The 20,463-nt window shown below is 43.5% G+C and overlaps 1 protein-coding gene across 5 annotated transcripts; it reads left to right on the top strand.

Moving 5' to 3' along the window:
- The first annotated feature begins 442 nt into the window (after window positions 1-442).
- LOC132257604 (papilin) lies at window positions 443-20,388 on the top strand. 5 transcript variants are annotated; one of them, XM_059754583.1, is made up of 14 exons: window positions 443-502; window positions 9,151-9,211; window positions 9,554-9,796; window positions 10,535-10,892; window positions 11,290-15,114; window positions 15,175-15,531; window positions 15,687-15,860; window positions 16,026-16,439; window positions 16,505-17,086; window positions 17,197-17,370; window positions 17,587-18,315; window positions 18,473-18,934; window positions 19,277-19,549; window positions 19,612-20,388. In XM_059754583.1, exons 1-14 carry the CDS (start codon window positions 480-482, stop codon window positions 19,770-19,772), a joined length of 7,836 nt encoding a protein of 2,611 aa, XP_059610566.1. In that variant the 5' UTR covers window positions 443-479; the 3' UTR covers window positions 19,773-20,388. The 5 variants fall into 5 exon arrangements, with proteins under 5 accessions (XP_059610566.1, XP_059610565.1, XP_059610563.1 ...); XM_059754580.1 differs by lacking the exons at window positions 443-502; window positions 9,151-9,211; window positions 9,554-9,796; window positions 17,197-17,370 and having other exon boundaries at window positions 10,635-10,892; XM_059754579.1 differs by lacking the exons at window positions 443-502; window positions 9,151-9,211; window positions 9,554-9,796; window positions 15,687-15,860 and having other exon boundaries at window positions 10,636-10,892.
- Window positions 20,389-20,463: the final 75 nt, after the last annotated feature.

The raw sequence follows: 20,463 nt of genomic DNA, 5'->3' as shown, positions 1-20,463 counted from the left end.
CTCCGGCTGTTAATTATCAAATAAAAACGGACGCCCAGAGAGGAAGGCGAAGAGGAAAGAGATTGCTGGCGAAGGAGAGGAGAGACTCGACAGTCTCACTTGCGTCCATTCAGTCGCGAGTGTTCCGCGCGCGATCCAATTATTACAACGGTTTTATTGGGGAAATTTCAAAGTCGAGCAGTCAGTTTCGGTTTGGCTGTCGACAGGACAGCACGGATTTTCCAGTGAACCTTCTCTCGTCTTCTGTCAGGGATCTCTTGGACTCTTGGATACTTTTGTACAGAAGAATTCTTGTGTGCTCCAGCAGAATTGGAAATGCCATTCAGTGATTTATTGCTGTGGTGACACAAAGTGGCAAAGGATTTAACACTTCAGCCCCAATTTGTGGATTTACTAAGTCAAAATATAATTCATTCGTGTGTGAAAGAGGATTTCTCCGAATTTTTCTCAAGTGCATTTTATGGTCCAACAATAAAAGGATGGGCCCATCAAGGCAATTTCAGTGAGTTCTTTTCTACTAAGCAATATTTTATTGATCTTCAAACTTCTTGATGATTAAAACACAATGGTTTTGGGAAGAAAAAGTGATTTTTTCTGGAAAAAATCTCACTTTCTAAATGTTCTCAAGTGGCTGATGAATAATTAACACTGGAAGATTATTGATAAAAAGTCATAGAAATTTCAATAAAGTTCTCAACAGAGCGGAATATTAAGTGATTGGCGGTGTTGTTTGAGCTGTTCTCACTGTGATAAAAATGCTCCTAAGAGTGCCTCACGAAGGGATAATAATGTGAAGAGATGTCGTATAATTTTAATGGGATAAGCAACAAAAACTCCCGTCTGGCAATTGTGGAATTTTAGAGAGGAATTTCCACTGCCTGAGATCGCGGGAAAAGTGCCCTCTTGTTAATCTTGTGCAATTCCATGCAGTAAATTCTCTTTTAGGTCTTTTTTCAACTCCCTAATGAATTTGCTTAACCTTCGAATGTGGCTGTGATGAACAAAAAATCATACCTACAGAGTAAAAGTTCAATATTGACACCGAAAAATTCTTTAATCAAATAATATCCCAATTGAAGATTACATCACTCATCTCACTTCTTCACATTGGCGGTTGAAATGTGGCGGGAGGGGGGAAGAAAAAATCATTGGACATTGTGGCGTGATCCTCCGCTGGAGATCATCATGATTGGGATGCTCCTTAATGGACCTTTTTTTATCTTCTCTCTTGATAATGCAAACGCCGCGCGCATCATTTGATGATGAGGGATGTGTTTTGGGGGGAATGAAAATTGCATAGTATTTTGTAAAATGAATTAATAATTGCCGCAATGGCGCTCCCATGTGAGAAATCAGTGAGCCTTTTCTCTGTGTTTCGCCCTCTTTGCTTGCCATCATCCTTCATCTCTTCAGGTTGTCGATGATCTTCGCGTGCCATTTGAAAGATCGATCTTGAGGTGAAGTTTCTCTTTGATTGAAATGAGAACAATCCTCTCGTGGCTATTTTAGGGGCTTCTTTTTCTCAGACTTTCTGCACACCATCTTCTTGCCATCCCAGACTTTTGTGTGTTGTTGAGCACTGCGCGCTCTCGCCTTCAATGGCAAAGGATGGGCAGTGTGAGCACCCAGAAGAGATAGAGAAGAATAAGCTCAGGAGAAAAAAAACGTCTAAGATAATCGTTTAAGAGATTGTCTGGACTCTCTTTCTCTCTCTCTGTTGAGAATGTGCAACATGTGAAACAAAGTGGAGGAAGCAAAAAGATGTAAAAACTTGGTGCATTTCATTGTCTGCAACCTCTTAAAAGTGTGTATAATATGGCTTATATTAGTTTATAGGTAGAAAAAAGGGAATATATATATAAGAGAAGATAGACAATGCTTGGCAGAAGGTTAAATACACATTGAGAAAAGTGGACTAACAATGATTTTGTGCACTTTTTCCCCGTCGCCTGCGACTGACCATGGGCGCAGCCCTTCCTTAAAAAGAATGCCAAAAATGTGCCAGTCACATGTGATTCTTCTCATCTTTACAATTTATTTAAATTTTTCCGCCGTCTCTTTAGCATCTCTTCCTTGCATTGTGTTTGTCTCTCTGAACTCCCAAAGACGTTTTACACACACATTTCTCACATTGAAGTGGAGGAAATTTTTCTGCAATTAGGAGGAGAAGTGATTTGGACGAGTTTGAAGCTGATCAGTTTGATGGATTTCAACTTTTCGTGCAATTCACCAAAGAAACCGCGAATCTTCCTGTTGACCCAAAAACCGTGTCGAATGGCCGAGAATCGTATGAGCTGAAAAAATCGTCTGGCAACCGCTAATTTACTTGTTAAACTCACACCCGAAAACTCTTGCAATCTCTCTTCACAAATCCACAAATGCGATCGCTCTTTAATTTACGGCAATTGCTCAGTACTTTTCTTGTCCATCCTTCAAAAATACTTTTTATTTCTCGCGCTCTTGCTCTAAACACGATGATTGTGTTTTCACAAAATATTCTCAACTTTTTGCATCATCATTTCATCTGTTGAATTTGTGGGAGACGCAAAAATGTGGGAATATAATTCAAAGCACGTGCTTTTGCTCATCGAATGATTTGTTAGTTTTTTCTCTCCTCCACAATGCACTGAATGCTACTGGTTTGATGTGGAGGATCACAAGAGTTCCCGAGAATCATTCAACTCGAGATCTCGTGCAATTTGTTTGCAAAAACGTCTGGATGGAGGGTTTTTTTTCGAGCTACGCTCTTTTGTGGGGTGTTTAATGATTGCCGCGCGGGGTTTCTTAATCTTCTCTGACTGGGTTTTTTTGTGTCAAAGGGGAGTTTTTTTGATTGAGTCTTTCGTGCAAATTATCACGGAGGAGACTTTAATGATCGTGTGATGTCTAATTTGGATATTTCCACTGAAATATCGATTGATCAATTTGTTTTGAGTGCTTTTCAGCAGTTGGTTAGATTTATGGGATTCTGCTATCGGGTGGTTTTTAATGAGAAAGAGACTCAATCTTCCTTGTGCATCCCAAAATTTTGAGCGTCTTGCGTGGAGATAGGAAGCCTTCGGTTCATTAATAATATTTCCAGTGGGATAACATCTGTTGTGGAATTTTGGTGGCTGAGAACCTCAGTGTGTGCGTCCAATGATGAGAAAATACGAGTTCAAAAGCCACGATGTGAAGGAAGGAGATAAAACCATCTCCAGAGAAATGAAATCCCTTCAGTGTGGTTTTCAATTTTTCTGTTCTATCACTTCTTTTAACATTCACTTTCGCTCTGCGATGTTGTCCTCTAAATGTTGTGTCACCCAAGAACATGCATCATCCAGAGATTGCGGCTCAAGGAGGGATTTGATCCGACTCAAGAGAGTGAGAGGCATCTTCATTATCTATTTAGTATGAAGCGTTAAGAAAAACAGGTTGCTCTCGCGCTCATTTCTCAGAAATCCCGAAAGGAAGATCCTCTGGCGTGCGTTGAGATGCTCTTTTTTCTTGTTAGGGCCCCTTGTGATAAAGAACTTGAGGAGCGACGAAACCCAAATAACATGAGAAAAGAGAAGCATTTTAATTCTTTATCCGATCCACTGCATACATATGGTGCATTTAGCATTAATTCAATTTAACTTGCCTCCGTGCCACTTGACAAGCACTGCTAGAAGTGGAAAGAGAAGAAGAATACCACGTTTTATTGAGATTTCTGTGGTAACATTGACCTGCAGGATTGGATTCTCGTGCCATTTCTCACAGTGCATGATCATTGTGAAGAGGATTTGCCAAGATATTCTTGCACGAGAAGTAGCAACTGGACTTGCTGTCTTTTATGACATTCGTGCGGGAAAATTAAAGGCTTGAAATAAGAGTTTAAATAGAAATATCAACACAGTGGAATCTTGATTTCCATGCAGCGAAGATGCCAAAGATGAAGATGGACAAGCATTGAGAGCATTTTACATAATAATTTGTGATTATTAATATGTGATATGTATTTCTCAATAGTCTTTCTTATTCCCATTAATGGGCTGATGGTGCAGAAGTGTGATAGAGAGAAAAAGACAAGCTAAGGCTCTGCCTCTATTTGTTTTACGTGATTTTAATTTTTGAAGAACACCTTCACAAATTCCTGATTGAATTGAGCATAGAGAAAAAAAGGGGGAAGAAGATGGAAAGCAAATTGACTGGAGAGAGCATATTTAGAAATTATTTTTAGGTACATTTAAAGGGAAAATACTTGAGTGAATTTGCCTTCTGTAAATATGAATTCACTTGGAAAATCACTCATCGGAGGTGGAAATGGTACACTTTACACAAAGCGGAATGAGTTGATGTGTTAGATTGAGATGAATAATTGAAGAAATAGCGAATAATGTCCCTCAATAAAGGAAAATACCGCGGGTTTTCTTCTCTCCAAATTGAGCTGATTGAGCCTTTGCACAGTGCGCGATCGTTGAGAGTGAATTTCGTGAAAATAAACACTGAAGGTGAGAGAGGAGTCACCATCAATGTACCTTGTACTTCTCGCACTCTACTCCCAATATTTTTTCCACTGACTCCTCTAAATGTTTACCAAAGGGTCTGTGGTGCACGATTATTGCGTATTGAAGGCATATTGTGTATGCAAATATTTACAATTGTGATTACTATCACATTTCTGAATGATTGTGCCATACGCCAAGTGTTAGTGGTGAGATGAACACGCGCCAAAAATCATCACAAATGGACGAACATTGTTCGTCTCTTTGCAATTCCAGCTAATTTTGGAATTTAATTACACACTGACTCTTATTTTCCTTTTGGAAGTTAAACATAGATTTTGTCGTCTTTTCAATGCCTGTGTGAGGCCTTAAGAAAAATACACACACTGGGCTGATAGACGTTATTAATGTATTTTCCGCATTCTCGCGAGCGCGACTGGACGAAAAACATGGAGTGATAAAATGTTCTCCTAATTTAGATGTGAGTAGTTGAGTTTGCAAATTTTTCCCCGTTCAACATCAATAAAATTAGAGAGAAAAAGAGGAAAACAAGAAGAAGAAAAAAAGGACGAAAAAGACGTTAATGTTGAGTAAATTCTCTCAAATGCACGGAGTTTGAGGAGACACGAAGAGGCAAGCAGTGAATGTTTGCGCACATTTTATTGCCTTTTTATGACGATGAAAAGTTAATCATGCATGAATTCTTAAGTTTGCATGCAAAAGAATCATTTTTAGTGCAACTCTTCACACACCCTTCGGATTTCTTCGCCATATATGCAGATGCAATTGAACAACGATGTGGTTTCACACCACGTAAATATTCTAAACTTCTTTTTTTTTCTTCATCTCCTCTTATTTTCCCTCTGGCTTTGCACTCATTTGTTGCTTCTTGAGAATATTAGATGAGATTTTATGCTTCATGTTCTTATGACAAGAAATTACTCAAAAGGAGCTCGAGAAAAGCCAAATACGTGCTCATAAAATGTCCCACAAGTCATCATTAAAACCGCAAAGAGTTTAGGGAAATTAACAGCAGAGAAATATGTTGAAAGCTTCCAATTCTTGCACTGGTAAAAGGATGGATTGTTGTGTGGTTGAAATACGACAGAAAATCCGTTGAAACAATTTCGCTAATTGACAATTATTAAATCGCTTCGGGAATTCTTTCGCTATTTTTAATTGAAATTAGGTCAAACATTCAATTGGTAAATTGTCTGATTGTTGTACTTTACATCTCTTCTAATGCCTTCTTCGTCTTTAGTTCGCTTAGTCGAAAAAGGGGAGAAGAACAAATTGTGATGATGAAATTTGTTTATTGTTACTTTCTTCGGCTTTCCCGTGGTATTTTGACAGTGTGTGAGAAAGTGGAGAAAATTAAGACATTTTTTCCGTTCTCAATATTTTTTTCTGTTCATTTCTCCTGTTTAATTTTAGAACAATTCTAATTGGGTGTATAAATTGATGTAATTCAGAGAATCTTTATTGAATTCTTTCTGTTTGGCGAATTTATGATTTTCTCTTGAATCTTGTGTTTAGTTAAGAGATGGAGAATTAATGGAAATTCCTAGAAACATTTATATCCTTGGTGATAAGTATATACAAACACTCTATTTTTCTTCTTGCAAATTGTAGTTAATAAAGTCTCTCTTAATTTTCAGCAAGTCCTTCGGAAAATTTTTACTCGCAATTGTATATAAAGCGTGTGATCAGTTGTCTTTGGGTCAATGCAAAAAAGCAATTTGTTAGAATGCTCAAAACCCCCCGGATTGGTTATGCTCACTCAAAGAATATTTACTGTGAGAACTTTTCTGGCACTCCATTGCTAATCACACACACATCGGAATGAATAAATACTTTTCATTTTTTACACTTTCATTTATTTTTGTTTCCTCAAGAATATATTCGCTTTTCTCCAACATGCATTACTCATCTCGCGTGAGCACATAAACGCATATTTTCTCACCACACAACGCATGAATGGCTGAAAGAAGTACACTCTCGCTTGGCATGGCGATTGTTGGGAATTATTGTAGAGTTTTTAGTGGACAAGAGAAAAAAAGGGCACTACAAAGGAGAAGTGCAATACTGTCGTGCATAGTGGGAATAATGAAAATAAAGTGAAATGAAGGAGTTTTGTGAGGCTTAAACATACAAATAAAGAGTGCGCAAAGTTTGTTTTCCCTCATTCTTCAATTCTTCAAACTCTCCATGCAAATGCATTGCTTGTAATCGAACTGTGAGATTTTATTAACACTTCCCGCCATCAAAAATCAATCAATCCGTCAAACTATAAAATTCACGCAGACGTGAAAATCTCGCGGTGTTTTTTGCCTCTTTCTCTCTCTCTCACTTCATTTTTACAACTTCACTTGCACTGTGTGGTATTGTCTTAACCCAATTTTTCCGGCTGTTTGGAGGAAAAAAATACGCACAAATGTATGGTGCGAAGGGCTCGAAAGGCGCATGAGATTCCAACAGCGTGTTGGTTTATTTTGAGTATTTTATCGTCAAATTGTGATTAAGTGATTTATCATATATCCCTTGTAAGATGTTGATGTTGACCAAATGAACACATCGAAAATGTTGCAGGAAAAAGAATAAATTTTGAGGGAAAAACATGCCGAAAGTGTGTTGAAAAATGGCACTTTGCAATGAAAGCTGAAGTGTTTGTGAAAATATTTGATGAAGAAACAATTGAGATGAAGATTAAATCTTTTAATGATCCCTTTCATGCGGTGAATTTAATGCAAAATTACTTCACAAATTAATTTCCCACACTCCTTCCTGTTTTGCCCTCTTCAATTGCCCGATGAGTGCACTTGATTTATTTATCTTGATGCAGTTTATTTTCTTGCACTTCTTCACTTGGAGGGATAATTGAATGTTTCACCATGCAATTGCTCTGGGTGAATAATTGAGCGACGTGTGAGGGAGGGATGTGGAGCATATACGAGCGATTCGTTTGCGTACGCCTTTTCATTCACTAAATGAAATTGCATTATTTATTTTTTCAACCATGGCACTTTGTGCGGACAATCTGAGGACGCGCAGATTAATGGGGAGGAAGAAGAGTTATGATGTGGGCTCGGGAGGCGAGGCTCAAGTTCACAAACAGGAAGATATAATTTGTCGCAATTAACAATGATACGCCCTCGAAGGCAAAAAAGTGCCACAATGAAAAAGGAATTGAAAATAAAACACACACACAATAGCGTTGGTGAGAGTTTGGAGTGGCTTTGCAGAAAGAGAGGAGATCAATTAAATGTAAACTTGTGCAAAGACTGTAATTTCCTATGATATATTGTGCGAAAACGAGAAAGGAAAGGCGTAAAACCATTACATTATGATCTTCACTTAAAGACAGTTCCTTTGTACCACTGAAGAAATGATAAATGTCAGGATTTTACCTGTTCTCTTAGACATCTGAAACAATAGCCAGCATCTCCTGTTTATTGTAAAATTTATTGCTTGTATGATTAGTGCTAAAATTCTCATTCGACAGCTAAATAATATCAATTGCGGAAGATGCTGGAAGCTGTCTGAGTGTTAATCGCATTCGTTTATACTTGGAAGATTATTTGATATATGAATCTCTGGGGCATTTATTTTACTTTCAACTTTACTGCTTGTGTATTTATTTTCTTAGAAAAGGAAAAAGAAAAAAATTGAACTTGTATTTTGCAACATTGACTCTGTGTGTTGGCTGTGTGAAACCCTTGATTGCAAGAAGCACCATAAAATCCATTCCGTCAGTTTTCATTCACAGACTTTGTAATAAACTCTCATGTAAATTTACACAGTTGATCGCTTTATGATCTGCGATCGTTGCGAAGGACAATGTTGGTGTTTCTGGCATCAATTTCTCACATATAAGCTTGCCGGCGCGGGATTTGTGACGAGTCAAGAAGAAGAAAAAAGGCCGGTAATATTTGCAGTGGTGATTTTCAGCATGATTTCAGTCTATTTGTTTTGGACAAAGTGATTGAAATGAGGGGAAAACCTCCGAATGGATATTGACTGAAATCTGTGACTGTTGTTTCTATCCGGGCTTTGTTGAATGTTTGATTGAACTTGTTAAAATTGACTTCACATATCTCTGTGTGGTCTCCTGAGTTGATTGATTCATAAATCCATCAGAGAGTGACGCGAAGGCATAAGAAAAAAAGAGCGATTAATGAAGAAAATTCATGAGATCTGATGATGATTCCACATGTCCAAATTGTAATTGTCTCTATGTATTTCGGTGTCAATAATAAAAATGGTAACATATGTGTGAAAGCTTGAAAGATTCTGCCTGATTGCTGTGTGTTGTCTGTTTACATTGAAATTTATGTTTGAAAGGCTCATAATTTGGATGAAAGCGATAAAAATGTGTTCTTTAGGACTATATATTACTACAAAATTTTTAATGTGCGTTTTCCGATGGGTTTTCACGTGAAGTTTACTTCAGGATGAAGTACAGAAAGAGTGTGTGACATTATATTAATTTCCTGTGTGCAAATTATTTGATTTTTCATCAAAAGAGCGTCAAATAAATTTTGGAAAAAAGATTAAAGACTCGTGCGTGGAATCGTTAAAGTTTTCTGACAGGAAAAATTATGGAGAACATATATTTTTCATGGAATATGTATTGCTTTTTTTACGACATTTTCCTAACTCAACTCCCTCTTTTCTCTCTTTACAGAATATTTGCCTTGTTGCTCTGCTTACTGACAACTTCAATCGATGTGACTCAATCCAGGCATGTGAGTACAAAAGAAATAAATGCTCGTCTTTTTTTTCTTACATTTGGGACATTTTTATGCGAAAATCTCAGCAATTTCCCTTCTTCTTTGCCGATGCCTTTTCACCGGCTACAATGTTGAGACTCATTAATTCTCTCATGTAAATATTTAGAGGCTGTGAAGAATGAATTCAATGATTTCTTAAGAGTTCCTCACTGATTCATTGCAGACTTTTTTCTTTACGAAATGCTTCACAATTAGTCATGGCATCACTCTCTGGGAATGTCCTGAATCTTTGCGGGGGTGTTTCTGGGTCAATTTCCTGGTTCGCAACTCATAAAATCTGCTTAATTTGTCTTTCAGTTGACACGAAATCGACACAAGCGACAACATGGAGCCAGACTCTACCTGCCGGCGACGTATGTGATCCCGAGCGGCGAGGGAGATTCCGGTGAGCGCTGGGGTCCCTGGGGAGCTCCGTCGGAGTGCTCGAGAACGTGCGGCGGTGGCGTCGCCTACCAGACGCGCGAGTGCTACGACGTGGGCCACGATGGACAGCCGCGATGCCGAGGAGGATCCCGCAAGTACTTCTCGTGCAACACACAGGTAAACAATGCCTCTTCCGGCCCCGCTTTTGCCCGGATTTCTCTGAATTTTACAGAGGCTTGATAATTGATTTAGACTGCTTGATTTCTGCAAAACGTATTTTAACCATAAATTTCTGTAGATCAATCGAGATCGAAGAAGCATATCTCCTAATTTTCCATTTCCGGAACGTTTAATGAGAATAACTTGTGATGCCATAGAAGAATTCATCACAAACACACACACAATTGGAATAATATGGTGGATTGGAAGTGAGAAGGAAGAGATCAGAGAAAGATCGAGGCCACATATTTTTCACAATCCTCGCCCATGATCTCCAAATGTTTTATATGTTGGGCCAGAGAGAGTGAGTGTCGAGATGAGGAGTAAGAAGGAAAAAAAACTGTGTGCAAGTGTTAACATACAAATTGAGGGAAACTGAATATCATTAGTGAAATGAGAGATCAACATGTATTTTATATCACGAATGACGTAGTTTCATGGCGAGGGTGGATCGGATTAGATAAATTACATCACTTGCTAATCTTAATTATAGACAGATTGCAGGAAAAAAAAGCCTTCATTCTCTGTTTACAACTCACTGGCAATTTCTCTCAATCTCTTCCTCTTCCACATGGACTCTATCTGACACGTTTTCCCACCAAATTAGCCAAGAAATGAGTTGATGATGAAAATATTTACCTATACAGAAATTCAGGGCGCAAGAAGAGTGATTTCATCTTATTTCTCTCGATCCAGGATTGTCCAGACAATGAGCCGGACTTCCGAGCGCAGCAGTGCTCGCACTTTGACACTGTTCCCTTCGAGGGTGTGCGCTATGAGTGGGTGCCCTACACCAAGGCTCCCAATCCCTGCGAGCTGAACTGCATGCCGCGCGGCGAGAGGTTCTACTATCGCCACAAGGCGAAGGTGATCGACGGCACGCGGTGCAATGAGGAGTCCCTGGACGTGTGTGTGGACGGTGTCTGTCAGCCGGTGGGCTGTGACATGATGCTGGGATCTGACGCGAAGGAGGACAAGTGCAGGAAGTGCGATGGTGATGGATCTTCGTGCAAAACCGTGTCCGGAGTTCTGGACATGAACAATCTCCAAGTCGGTGAGAAGGCTTTTTATCTCCTTACACATTGATCTTGCTTCCCAAAGCGCACGTGCAAAGAGATTCTCTCTCTCTCTGTCTCCCAAACATTGACATAATTAGAAAGTAATATTGGGTCTGGTGGTGAAATGAAAATCACCTAAATATTTATTCCCAATATTTACCTGGTGTGGAGAAGAAATTCTTTCTTTCATGTTTATAATCCAATTTTTCAATTTACGCCCTCCACATTTGCGGGTGAAACAGAAATAAGATGTGATCTAATTTCTTCTTCCAGTTCTTTTCTCACCAATATTCTGCCTATTTTCATTCTCCTTTCACTATTTTCACCTATAAATAGAGCTCTAAATATTGTACGTGTGGCTTATGAGACACCTTGTATACTTGCTGTTTTCAGGCTACAATGACATTCTCCTGATTCCTGCTGGAGCGACAAATATTGAGATCAAGGAAGTTGCTCCGTCAAACAATTATCTGGCCATAAGGAATCTCGTAGGTGCTTATTATCTCAACGGAAATTGGCGGATAGACTTCCCGCGGCCAATGACTTATGCCGGAGGCATTTGGCACTATGAGAGAAAGCCGCAGGGATTCGCAGCTCCTGATCATCTTACATGCATGGGCCCCACAACGGAGCCAATATACTTGGTGCTGCTCTATCAGGATCGAAATGTGGGCATTCGCTATGAGTACAGTGTGCCCGAAGCCACTGCTCGACTTCCTCAGCACGAGACCTACAATTGGGTGTTTGGGCCATATTCTGAGTGTTCAGCGACCTGCGGTGGTGGCTTCCAGACGAGGAATGTCACCTGCAACAGCCGAACAACACTTGAGCAAGTCGATGATAGTCTCTGTGACACGACTGAGCGAATGGAGGACGCCAGGCAGTGTGGCCAAGAGCCGTGTCCGCCCAGATGGACAGAGACTCCGTGGGGCAAGTGTTCTCTGCCTTGTGGCAGCGATGGCAAGCAGGAGAGGGAAGTCACGTGCGAGAGGATTGACTCTAGTGGTGTGGCCACAAAAGTCGAGGATTCTGTCTGTCTGGAGTCTGCAGGAAACAAGCCGGCAACAACTCAGGAGTGCAACAAAGGTGTCGTTTGTCCTCAGTGGCACGTGGGTCCGTGGCAACCATGCAGTCGTCTGTGTGGCGATGGCGAGAAGAAGCGTCAGGTGAAGTGCTATCGCAAGGAAGACGGCAAGATTAAGGTTCTCCCCGATGGAGATTGTCTGGAGGAGAAACCCGCCGACTCCGAAACGTGCGTCTTGAGACCTTGCGACGGAGTGGATTGGATAACTTCCACGTGGAGTGGATGCAATGCTTGTGGTCTTACAGTGGAAACCAGAACGACGTATTGTGCCTCGAAGACAGGGAAGATCTACAATGACTCGTTCTGCGAGAAGAAACCGAAGCCAGAGCTGGAGAGACCGTGCACATCCAAGTCCCAGTGTGACTTCCAGTGGTTCACATCGCAGTGGAGCAAGTGCTCGTCTGATTGTGGGAAGGGAGTGCAGACCAGGACGATCATCTGTGGTGTTTTCGATGGAGAGATGGTTAAGAGGGCGCCTGATGACTCGTCCTGCAATGCCGATGAGAAACCAGAGGATCAGCAGGAGTGCGAGAGTGAGAATGAGTGTGCAGGACTGTGGTTCGGTGGTCCCTGGTCGGAGTGTTCAGTGCCTTGCGGAGGAGGCACTAAGTATCGCAAGACTCTGTGCATGGTTGCTGATCAACCGGCTCCGGTGGAGAAATGCAGTGGCGATACTCTGAAATTCTCAACGGACAGCTGCAATCCTGAACCGTGCATTGACGATGAGACTCTTCCTGTTGACAGCACAGCAATGCCGATTCTGGAGGACGATCACGACGAAGAGGATTACTGTGACTACGATGAGGATGATTATCCTGAGGTGTCTGAAGAGGATCTGGATTCTGTTGGTTTGGGTGAATTTGCAGAAACCAGTGGAACTTCAGATGTCTTTGATTCCGACGCTAAGAGCACAACTGAGTCATCTTTGCTGACAGATGAACTCATGTTGAGCGACTCGACTAGCTTTGACACAGCAGAAACAGATGGATTGTCCACGGATTTGCCTGAATCCACTGTGGAAGGATCTGGTACTCAAGAAACCGCCTCGAGTGTGCATGTTGAGACGGAAGAAACCGGATCGGGAGACTTCGAGGCTACTCAGACCAGCACAGAAGGTTCTGTGAGTTCAACATCGAGTGAAGGATTGTCATCAGCCTCAAGTTCACATGAACCAACGGAAAGTGTTACTGACACGCAGTCAACCGAAGCTGCAACGACTGAAAGTGTATCCGAAACCACAACAGAAAGTGCAACGGAAAGCTCAGAATCTTCCACAGAGTCTTCAATGGAGACAACAACAGATTTATCATCAACGACCGAAAGTGAGACTTCTTCTGAATCAACGACATCTGCTGTGGAGGAGACAACGACGTCTGAAGGGGCGGAAACTACGACTGTTGCCGAGGAAACGACGACTACAGCTGAAGAGACAACATCTGGAGGCAGTACAGAAGCTGGTGATACCACAACAGTTGGAGTTACGGAATCGACATCTGAGGGATCTGAGGAGACCACGGTTTCCGTGAGTGAAGGATCAACTGTTGAGGTGTCCACAGATTCGACAGATTCTACAGAAACTCCAGGATCCACTGAATCTTCTGCTTCGACAGTTACCGAAGAGACATCGTCAACGGATGAAGATGAAACGACGGGAACTGATTTGGACATTTGGTCGACAACTGAACAGTCTTCAGTGTCTGAGGATGAAGATGAGGAGACATCGGGAAGTACGCCGAACACGCTTGAGGATATTATCAAGAAGGAGCAGAAGCCACGCAAATGCAAACCTCGACCTAAGACGATGGCTTGCGTTACGTCAGCGTTTGGTTGTTGCTCGGACAACAGCACAGCGGCTAAAGGACCCTTCGAGGAAGGCTGTCCTGCGCCAAAGACTTGTGCTGACACCAAGCATGGTTGCTGTCCTGACAAGCTGTCTCCGGCGAAGGGTCCGAAGAATCGCGGCTGTCCGAAGAGTCAGTGCTCACTCAGTCTCTTCGGGTGTTGTCCGGACAAGAAGACTCCGGCAGAGGGCAATGACAACGAAGGGTGTCCTGTGGTTGAAGTCACCACGCCTGGTGGATGTGCAGCGAGCAAGTTTGGGTGCTGCAAAGATGGAAATACACCGGCTGAGGGACCCAAGTTCAAGGGATGCGAGAAGGAAGAGAAGGAGTGCACGGGAGACAGCTGTACCACGCCCGAACCGAAGGTTACTGAGGAGTCAGGAGTCACGGAGGCCAAGTTCTGTGCTCAGTCCACGTATGGATGCTGTCCGGATGGACTCACCGAGGCTACTGGAAAGGACTTCCACGGATGTGATCTTATCGATGAGGAGGATTGCACGAAATCGTTCTACGGTTGCTGTCCAGACGGAAGGACTCCGGCCAAGGGAGACAAACAGGAGGGATGTGCCGATTGCATGCGAGAGATGTTTGGATGCTGTCAAGACGGCGTCACGCCTGCTCATGGACCGAGAGGTGAAGGATGTTGTCTGGAGCAGCCGTATGGTTGCTGTCCGAATAACATTGTCCCTGCTCGTGGACCCAATCTCGAGGGATGTGGTTGCGAGCACTCACCCTATGGCTGCTGTCCGGACAATCAGACCTCAGCCACGGGCTATGACAATGCAGGATGTGGCTGCGAGTACAGTCGCTTCGGCTGCTGTCCGGACAAACTCACAGAAGCCACTGGGGAGAACTTTGAGGGCTGCTCCTGTCACACCTTCCAGTTCGGTTGCTGCTCTGATGGCGTCACCATTCCGTCTGGCCCACACAATGCCGGCTGTCACTGTTCGCAGTCCGAATTCAAGTGCTGTCCCGATGAGGTCACCCCCGCCAAAGGACCCGACTTCGAGGGATGCACCTGTGCCAACGGCAAATTCGGCTGCTGTCCGGATGGCGTTAGTTCGGCTGAGGGTAGGAACTTCGAGGGATGCGACGAAGTGCCATCGACACCGCAGAAGGCGTGTGGACTCAGCAGAGATGCCGGTCCGTGCAAGAACTTCACAGTCAAGAGCTTCTTCGATGCTGAGTACGGTGGATGTTCGAGATTCTGGTATGGTGGTTGTGAGGGCAATGAGAATCGCTTCAACTCCATCGAAGAGTGCAAGACAGTGTGCGAGGAGCCTGTTGGGAAGGGTAAGAATCCTTTGGATTGACGCTAGAAGAGTCTCTGTTCATGTGTTGAACTTCTTGCAGAGGCTTGCCATCTACCAAAGTCCCATGGACCTTGTACTGGATATCTGCCGATGTGGTACTACGATTCCGATCGCAATCAGTGCACACAATTCGTTTGGGGCGGTTGTTTGGGAAATAATAATCGCTTTGAGTCTCTGGAAGAGTGTCAGAGTGCTTGTGTTGTGGACAGTTCGGCGCCTCCTTGCGAACAACCCGTGGATCAGGGACCTTGCCAAGGAGCCTTCGAACGCTGGTACTTCGATGCTGACTCCGATGTCTGTCGTCCCTTCATCTACGGTGGTTGCAGAGGAAACAAGAACAACTACGCCACGGAACACTCTTGTCACTATCACTGCAAGAAGCCAGGCGTGCATCGCGGTGAGTCAATCGCTTTCATTCCTCTTCTAACATTATTAAATTGGTTGTTTTTGTTGGAAGCTGTAATAGTTTGTTTCTTAAGCACTTTCTAGGTGTTTGTTGGAAGTTTTTGCACGAATTGTGGGTTTATTTGGTGTAATCTTACCTTTTTGTAGAGTTTTGCAATGCCCCGATCGAGAAAGGAGACTGCGAAGGTGGTAAGCTCGCTAGGTGGGCTTTCTCGTACACTGATAACAAATGCATGCCATATTACTACACTGGTTGTGGTGGCAATAAGAACAGTTTCCACTCGGAAGACGAATGCAAGTCGAATTGTCCGCCGCAAATTGGTACTTTTTATTCATTTTCTCTATTTGCGCACTAAAATTGACAAAATTTATGTATATTTTTGGCATGATTTCTGTAGAAGTAGAAATTGCTTCTCTTTAGTGGCTTGACAGTGCTTTTTGATGGTGTCTTTTTACTAATTATTTTCTTGTGTGTTGCGATCTTAGAGCGGGATTTGTGTGTCCTGCCGACGGAGGTTGGAAATTGCCAGAATTACACTGCAAGATGGTACTTTGACACTCGCGAGTCGCGCTGTCGATCCTTCTACTATGGCGGCTGTGGTGGGAACAAGAACAACTTCGAGAGCCAGGAGGAGTGCGTCAACCGATGCGAGAGAATGCCCACGACCACAACACAAGCGCCCAGAAGACCTCCAGTGCACGAGGATCGCGTCTTCAGGCGGGAATACTGCTTTGTGCATCCTGACGGTGGCGATTGCCGTGGAGATGCAATTGTGGCGAGATGGTATTACAACAAGGATGAGGGTGTTTGTGCTCAGTTCGCTTACACTGGATGTGGTGGCAATTTGAACAACTTCCTCACGGAAGAAGAGTGCGAAAGCAATTGTGATAGCGTTCAAGGTAAATTTCTGCTGAACACACAATATTCCTGACCAGGAATTGATGTTGTATTGGTGCTTTCTTAGATCTCTGCACACTGCCTGCTCTTCGTGGACGATGCAATGAGCAAATTCAGCGATGGTACTTCGATCAGAATGCTCAGCGATGTCTTCAGTTTGAATTTGGTGGCTGTCGCGGGAACAAGAACAACTTCTACACCGAGCGCGAGTGCCAGAACGCCTGTCGACACACGCCTGGACGGATTGAGCAGACGACACCGCCGCCATACGTGGTGTCGACGATTTGCGATGAGCCTCGTGAGCACGGTCACTGTAGTGGGAATGAACTCAAGTACTTCTTCAATCGCGACACGGCGTCGTGCGAGGCGTTCTACTACACCGGCTGCGGTGGGAATGGGAATCGCTTTGAGTCGCAAGAGCAGTGCGAGAGACAGTGTGGCGAGCATCGAGGTGTGGACGTGTGCCATGAGCCCATGGAGCCTGGGCCGTGTGATCAGTGGCAGGTGCGATACTACTTCAACACCACCAGGCGACAATGCATGCCGTTCCACTACAGCGGATGTGAGGGCACAGGAAACAGATTCACGACAGTTCAGGAGTGTGAAACACTCTGCATTGGACACGAAGAACCGCCGCCAGATGATAAAGGTGAGGATTTAACGTTCTCTGACACTAAATTGTTTGCTATCTGGAGAACTCTTGCAGATGATGTTGTTTTCTTTGTGGCATTTTTATTGAATTTCGCTGTGAATTTACAGCAATTTGCAATTTGCCCGTGGAGAGTGGCAGATGCAATGAAGATGTGGAGAATTCCCACAGACGCTGGTATTATGATGATAGTCGAGGAACGTGCATCACCTTCATCTACAGTGGATGCGCGGGCAATCAGAACAATTTCCGCTCTTTTGAGTCTTGTGTTGATTTCTGTGTCAGTAAGTGGAAGTTACCACAGGCATTTCGGATGGGGGAGATTGATTTTACGGTCTCTCAAATCCCAGGCTTCACTGAAAATCTCACGCACACTCGCTCTTATTTGTTCCTCTGCACAAAAAGCACAAAAAGCACAAAAGCTTCTAATATCTCAACCGGGCTTCTAAGTGAACTGTTAATGCATGATTAATCTGCAATGTTGCGTGATGCTTTTCCAGGTGCATCGCCACATGAGCCCGGCAGAGAGCCGAGTGGAGACAAGTGTGAAGCTCACACGCTCGCTTGTGAGAATCTTCAGTGTCCTTATGGTGTGGAGACGACGTACAATGAGGACTACTGCAAGGTGTGTTCCTGTGAGAATCCCTGCTCCTCTGTCCAGTGTCCGCCTGACTCTCAGTGTGCCATTGATGTGGGCAGAGATGAGACTGGCCAGTCGATCTTCATGGGTGTTTGTCGCGAGACACAAAAGCCCGGCGAGTGTCCTTCTCTCAGGGACAACAGTCGCTGCGATCGCGAGTGTTATACAGATGCCGATTGCAGTGGTGACAAGAAGTGCTGCGCTGCTGGCTGTGGATGGCTCTGTGTCCATCCTGACGCGCCTGACACCAATGTTTCAGAGCCAGTGAGACCACACTATCCGCCAACATACTATCCAGGCGCTCATGCTCCTCTGCTGGAGGAGAAGACGCCCGAAGAGGTGAATGTGGTGGCCGAGGAAGGTGGTTATGCTGTGCTGCACTGCTTCGCCACGGGATATCCGCCGCCGACGGTGTCCTGGAAGTATGGAGGCATTGTGCTGAACACGAATCAGGGACGTTATCTCCTCACATCCACTGGAGATTTGCAGATTGTGCAGCTTCACAGGACAGACAGTGGAACTTACGTGTGCGTGGCTGACAATGGCTTAGGCGCTCCTGTAACTCGCGAGGTTGAACTTCGAGTCAATGGTGAGTGTTGTCCCAATTCGGTGGTGGCTTTATGATCTTCTGTGCTTACCATCTCTTCTCTGTAGCCTCTTGACACAGTCTTTAATGCTAAATTCTCTCTCTTTCTCTCTGGTTAATAATCACGTTCGATGTTGCATGAATTGTTGTGCCAATGTAGATCCTGTAGATATCTTAGAGGCTGACGCTTATATTCTGGGTGAGCCAAATGCCACTCAGATTGTCACGCTGAACCAACCGGCGACTCTGAGGTGTCTGGCCGGTGGCTATCCCAAGCCGTACGTGAGCTGGTGGCGTGACACGGAATTGCTGCCGCTCAATTCAACGCGCTTCGAGCTGCGGCGCGACTATGCGCTGTTCTTCACGAAGGTGGAGCTTCAGGATCTGGGCAAGTACACGTGTCAGGCGTACACGGGACGCGGCAGACCCGTGTCCGTGTCCATCACACTCCAGGCCATCGGGCCCGTGCACGTGAGCAACAGAGAGGATGAGAAGTACTTGAAATTCATCGTGGATCCGCCCATGCAAACCACAACGATGCGCGTGAGACCCGAATATCCTTACAGACCAACTCCGGCTCCGCCGCGAGTCATTCCGCTGCCGCCAGTTCAGCCAGTGTACAGTGAGTATTTAGTGTGCTTCGGCAGATTGTCGCTCCTTTATCTGCATTGTGACTAAACTATCTGTTATACTTTCTTCGGTGATTGAGGGCTTCTCTTAGTCGCTTCACTTTATTCATGCCAATTGTGTTACTCTCTGTGAATGTTTTGATGTCAAAATTTTTGTCTTTTTTTCCTTGGAAAATCACCTAAAAAATCACTTTGAAGCGAAGAATATTCTTGTGGTGAAGAAGGTGGAATATCTTCAGGAGTTTGCAGAAATTCGCAAGATCACAATGCTTGAAATATTGCAATGATCAAACTGTGTTTGCGTGATATTAAAGGATTTCTTCCGATGTTTCTAGCCGAAGTTTCGGCTCGCATTCGCCTTCCGGGCGGCCGACAGTACGGCTTGGGAGTGGATATCAAGCTGGAGTGCGTGGTTGATGGATATCCTGCGCCCAATGTCACCTGGTTCAAGGATGATCGCCAACTCGTGCCCACGCACCGAGTGCAGATCCTCGAGCAGACGCGCGTGGTGATTTTCGGCGCCACCAGGGAAGATTCTGGCTTCTACAAGTGCGAGGCCAGGAATGGCTACAGCAAGTCCTTCAACGAGGAGGAGATCATCGTGGAGGGTGAGTGAAGAGATTGAGGATGCTGTGGTAATTGACTGTTAACCGCTGAAATGCCTTTGCAGGAGTTTATATTCCGCCAGAGTGCACGGATAGCACAATATTTGCCGACTGTGCGAAGATTGTTCGTGGACATTATTGCGGAAATCACTACTATGCCAAATTCTGCTGCAGATCGTGCACACTTGCCGGACAATTGAGCCACAATCGTCCGAATTTTGTCTAGAGAGGAATTACACTTTCTCATTCAGAATCCTTTCTGGAGCCACTTTAGCATCTTAACAACACAAAACACTTTCACTGCCAGGATCTTCTCAAATAGATCAGCTATAAAAGAAAAAAACTCTTTTGATGAACAAATTGACGATCTTCTCTGATCATCAATCCGTGCCATATGAAAGTCAGCATCTCTAACTCTTCACCTTTAACATTATCCTTGATTTTGTTGATCGTTAGACGTGACAATCGTCTCAAAGGTAAAAAAAATGCTTCGAAAGAGAATCAATTCTACAATTTATTAAATTAGATTTTAGATTGACTAATAAACTGCCATAAATGGAGACATTTGTGCCTCTTTTCTATAGTTTAAAAACACTTCTTTTCCGTTCTGTGTCCTTCCGATAGAAATGATCTTAATACACAAGAAAAGCGTTTCTTTAAAGTTATATTTTTTTCGGTTAAAAATTCACTTAACTATTGTTACCAATTTGTGGCTATTAGATTAATAATGGACAATAAAAGAAAAATTGATGAAAAATGTAATAAGAGACTAGATTTTTTTTCTTATTATGTAAAGCAATTGAAGAATTATAAAAGTGTAAAAAAAATAAACTAGAATGTAAATACAATTAGTCAACTGGTTTTCCTTTTCTGTCTCTCGCTGTGGATAAAATGCTGAAAACTCCCTTGGAAAATTG

The sequence above is a fragment of the Phlebotomus argentipes genome, unplaced genomic scaffold, assembly GCF_947086385.1.
Source record: "Phlebotomus argentipes unplaced genomic scaffold, Phlebotomus argentipes genome assembly scaffold_4, whole genome shotgun sequence".
Taxonomy (NCBI): Eukaryota; Metazoa; Arthropoda; class Insecta; order Diptera; family Psychodidae; genus Phlebotomus; species Phlebotomus argentipes.
The sequence above is the reverse complement of the archived record's forward strand: the minus strand, read 5'-3'. Positions and strand labels throughout refer to the sequence as shown.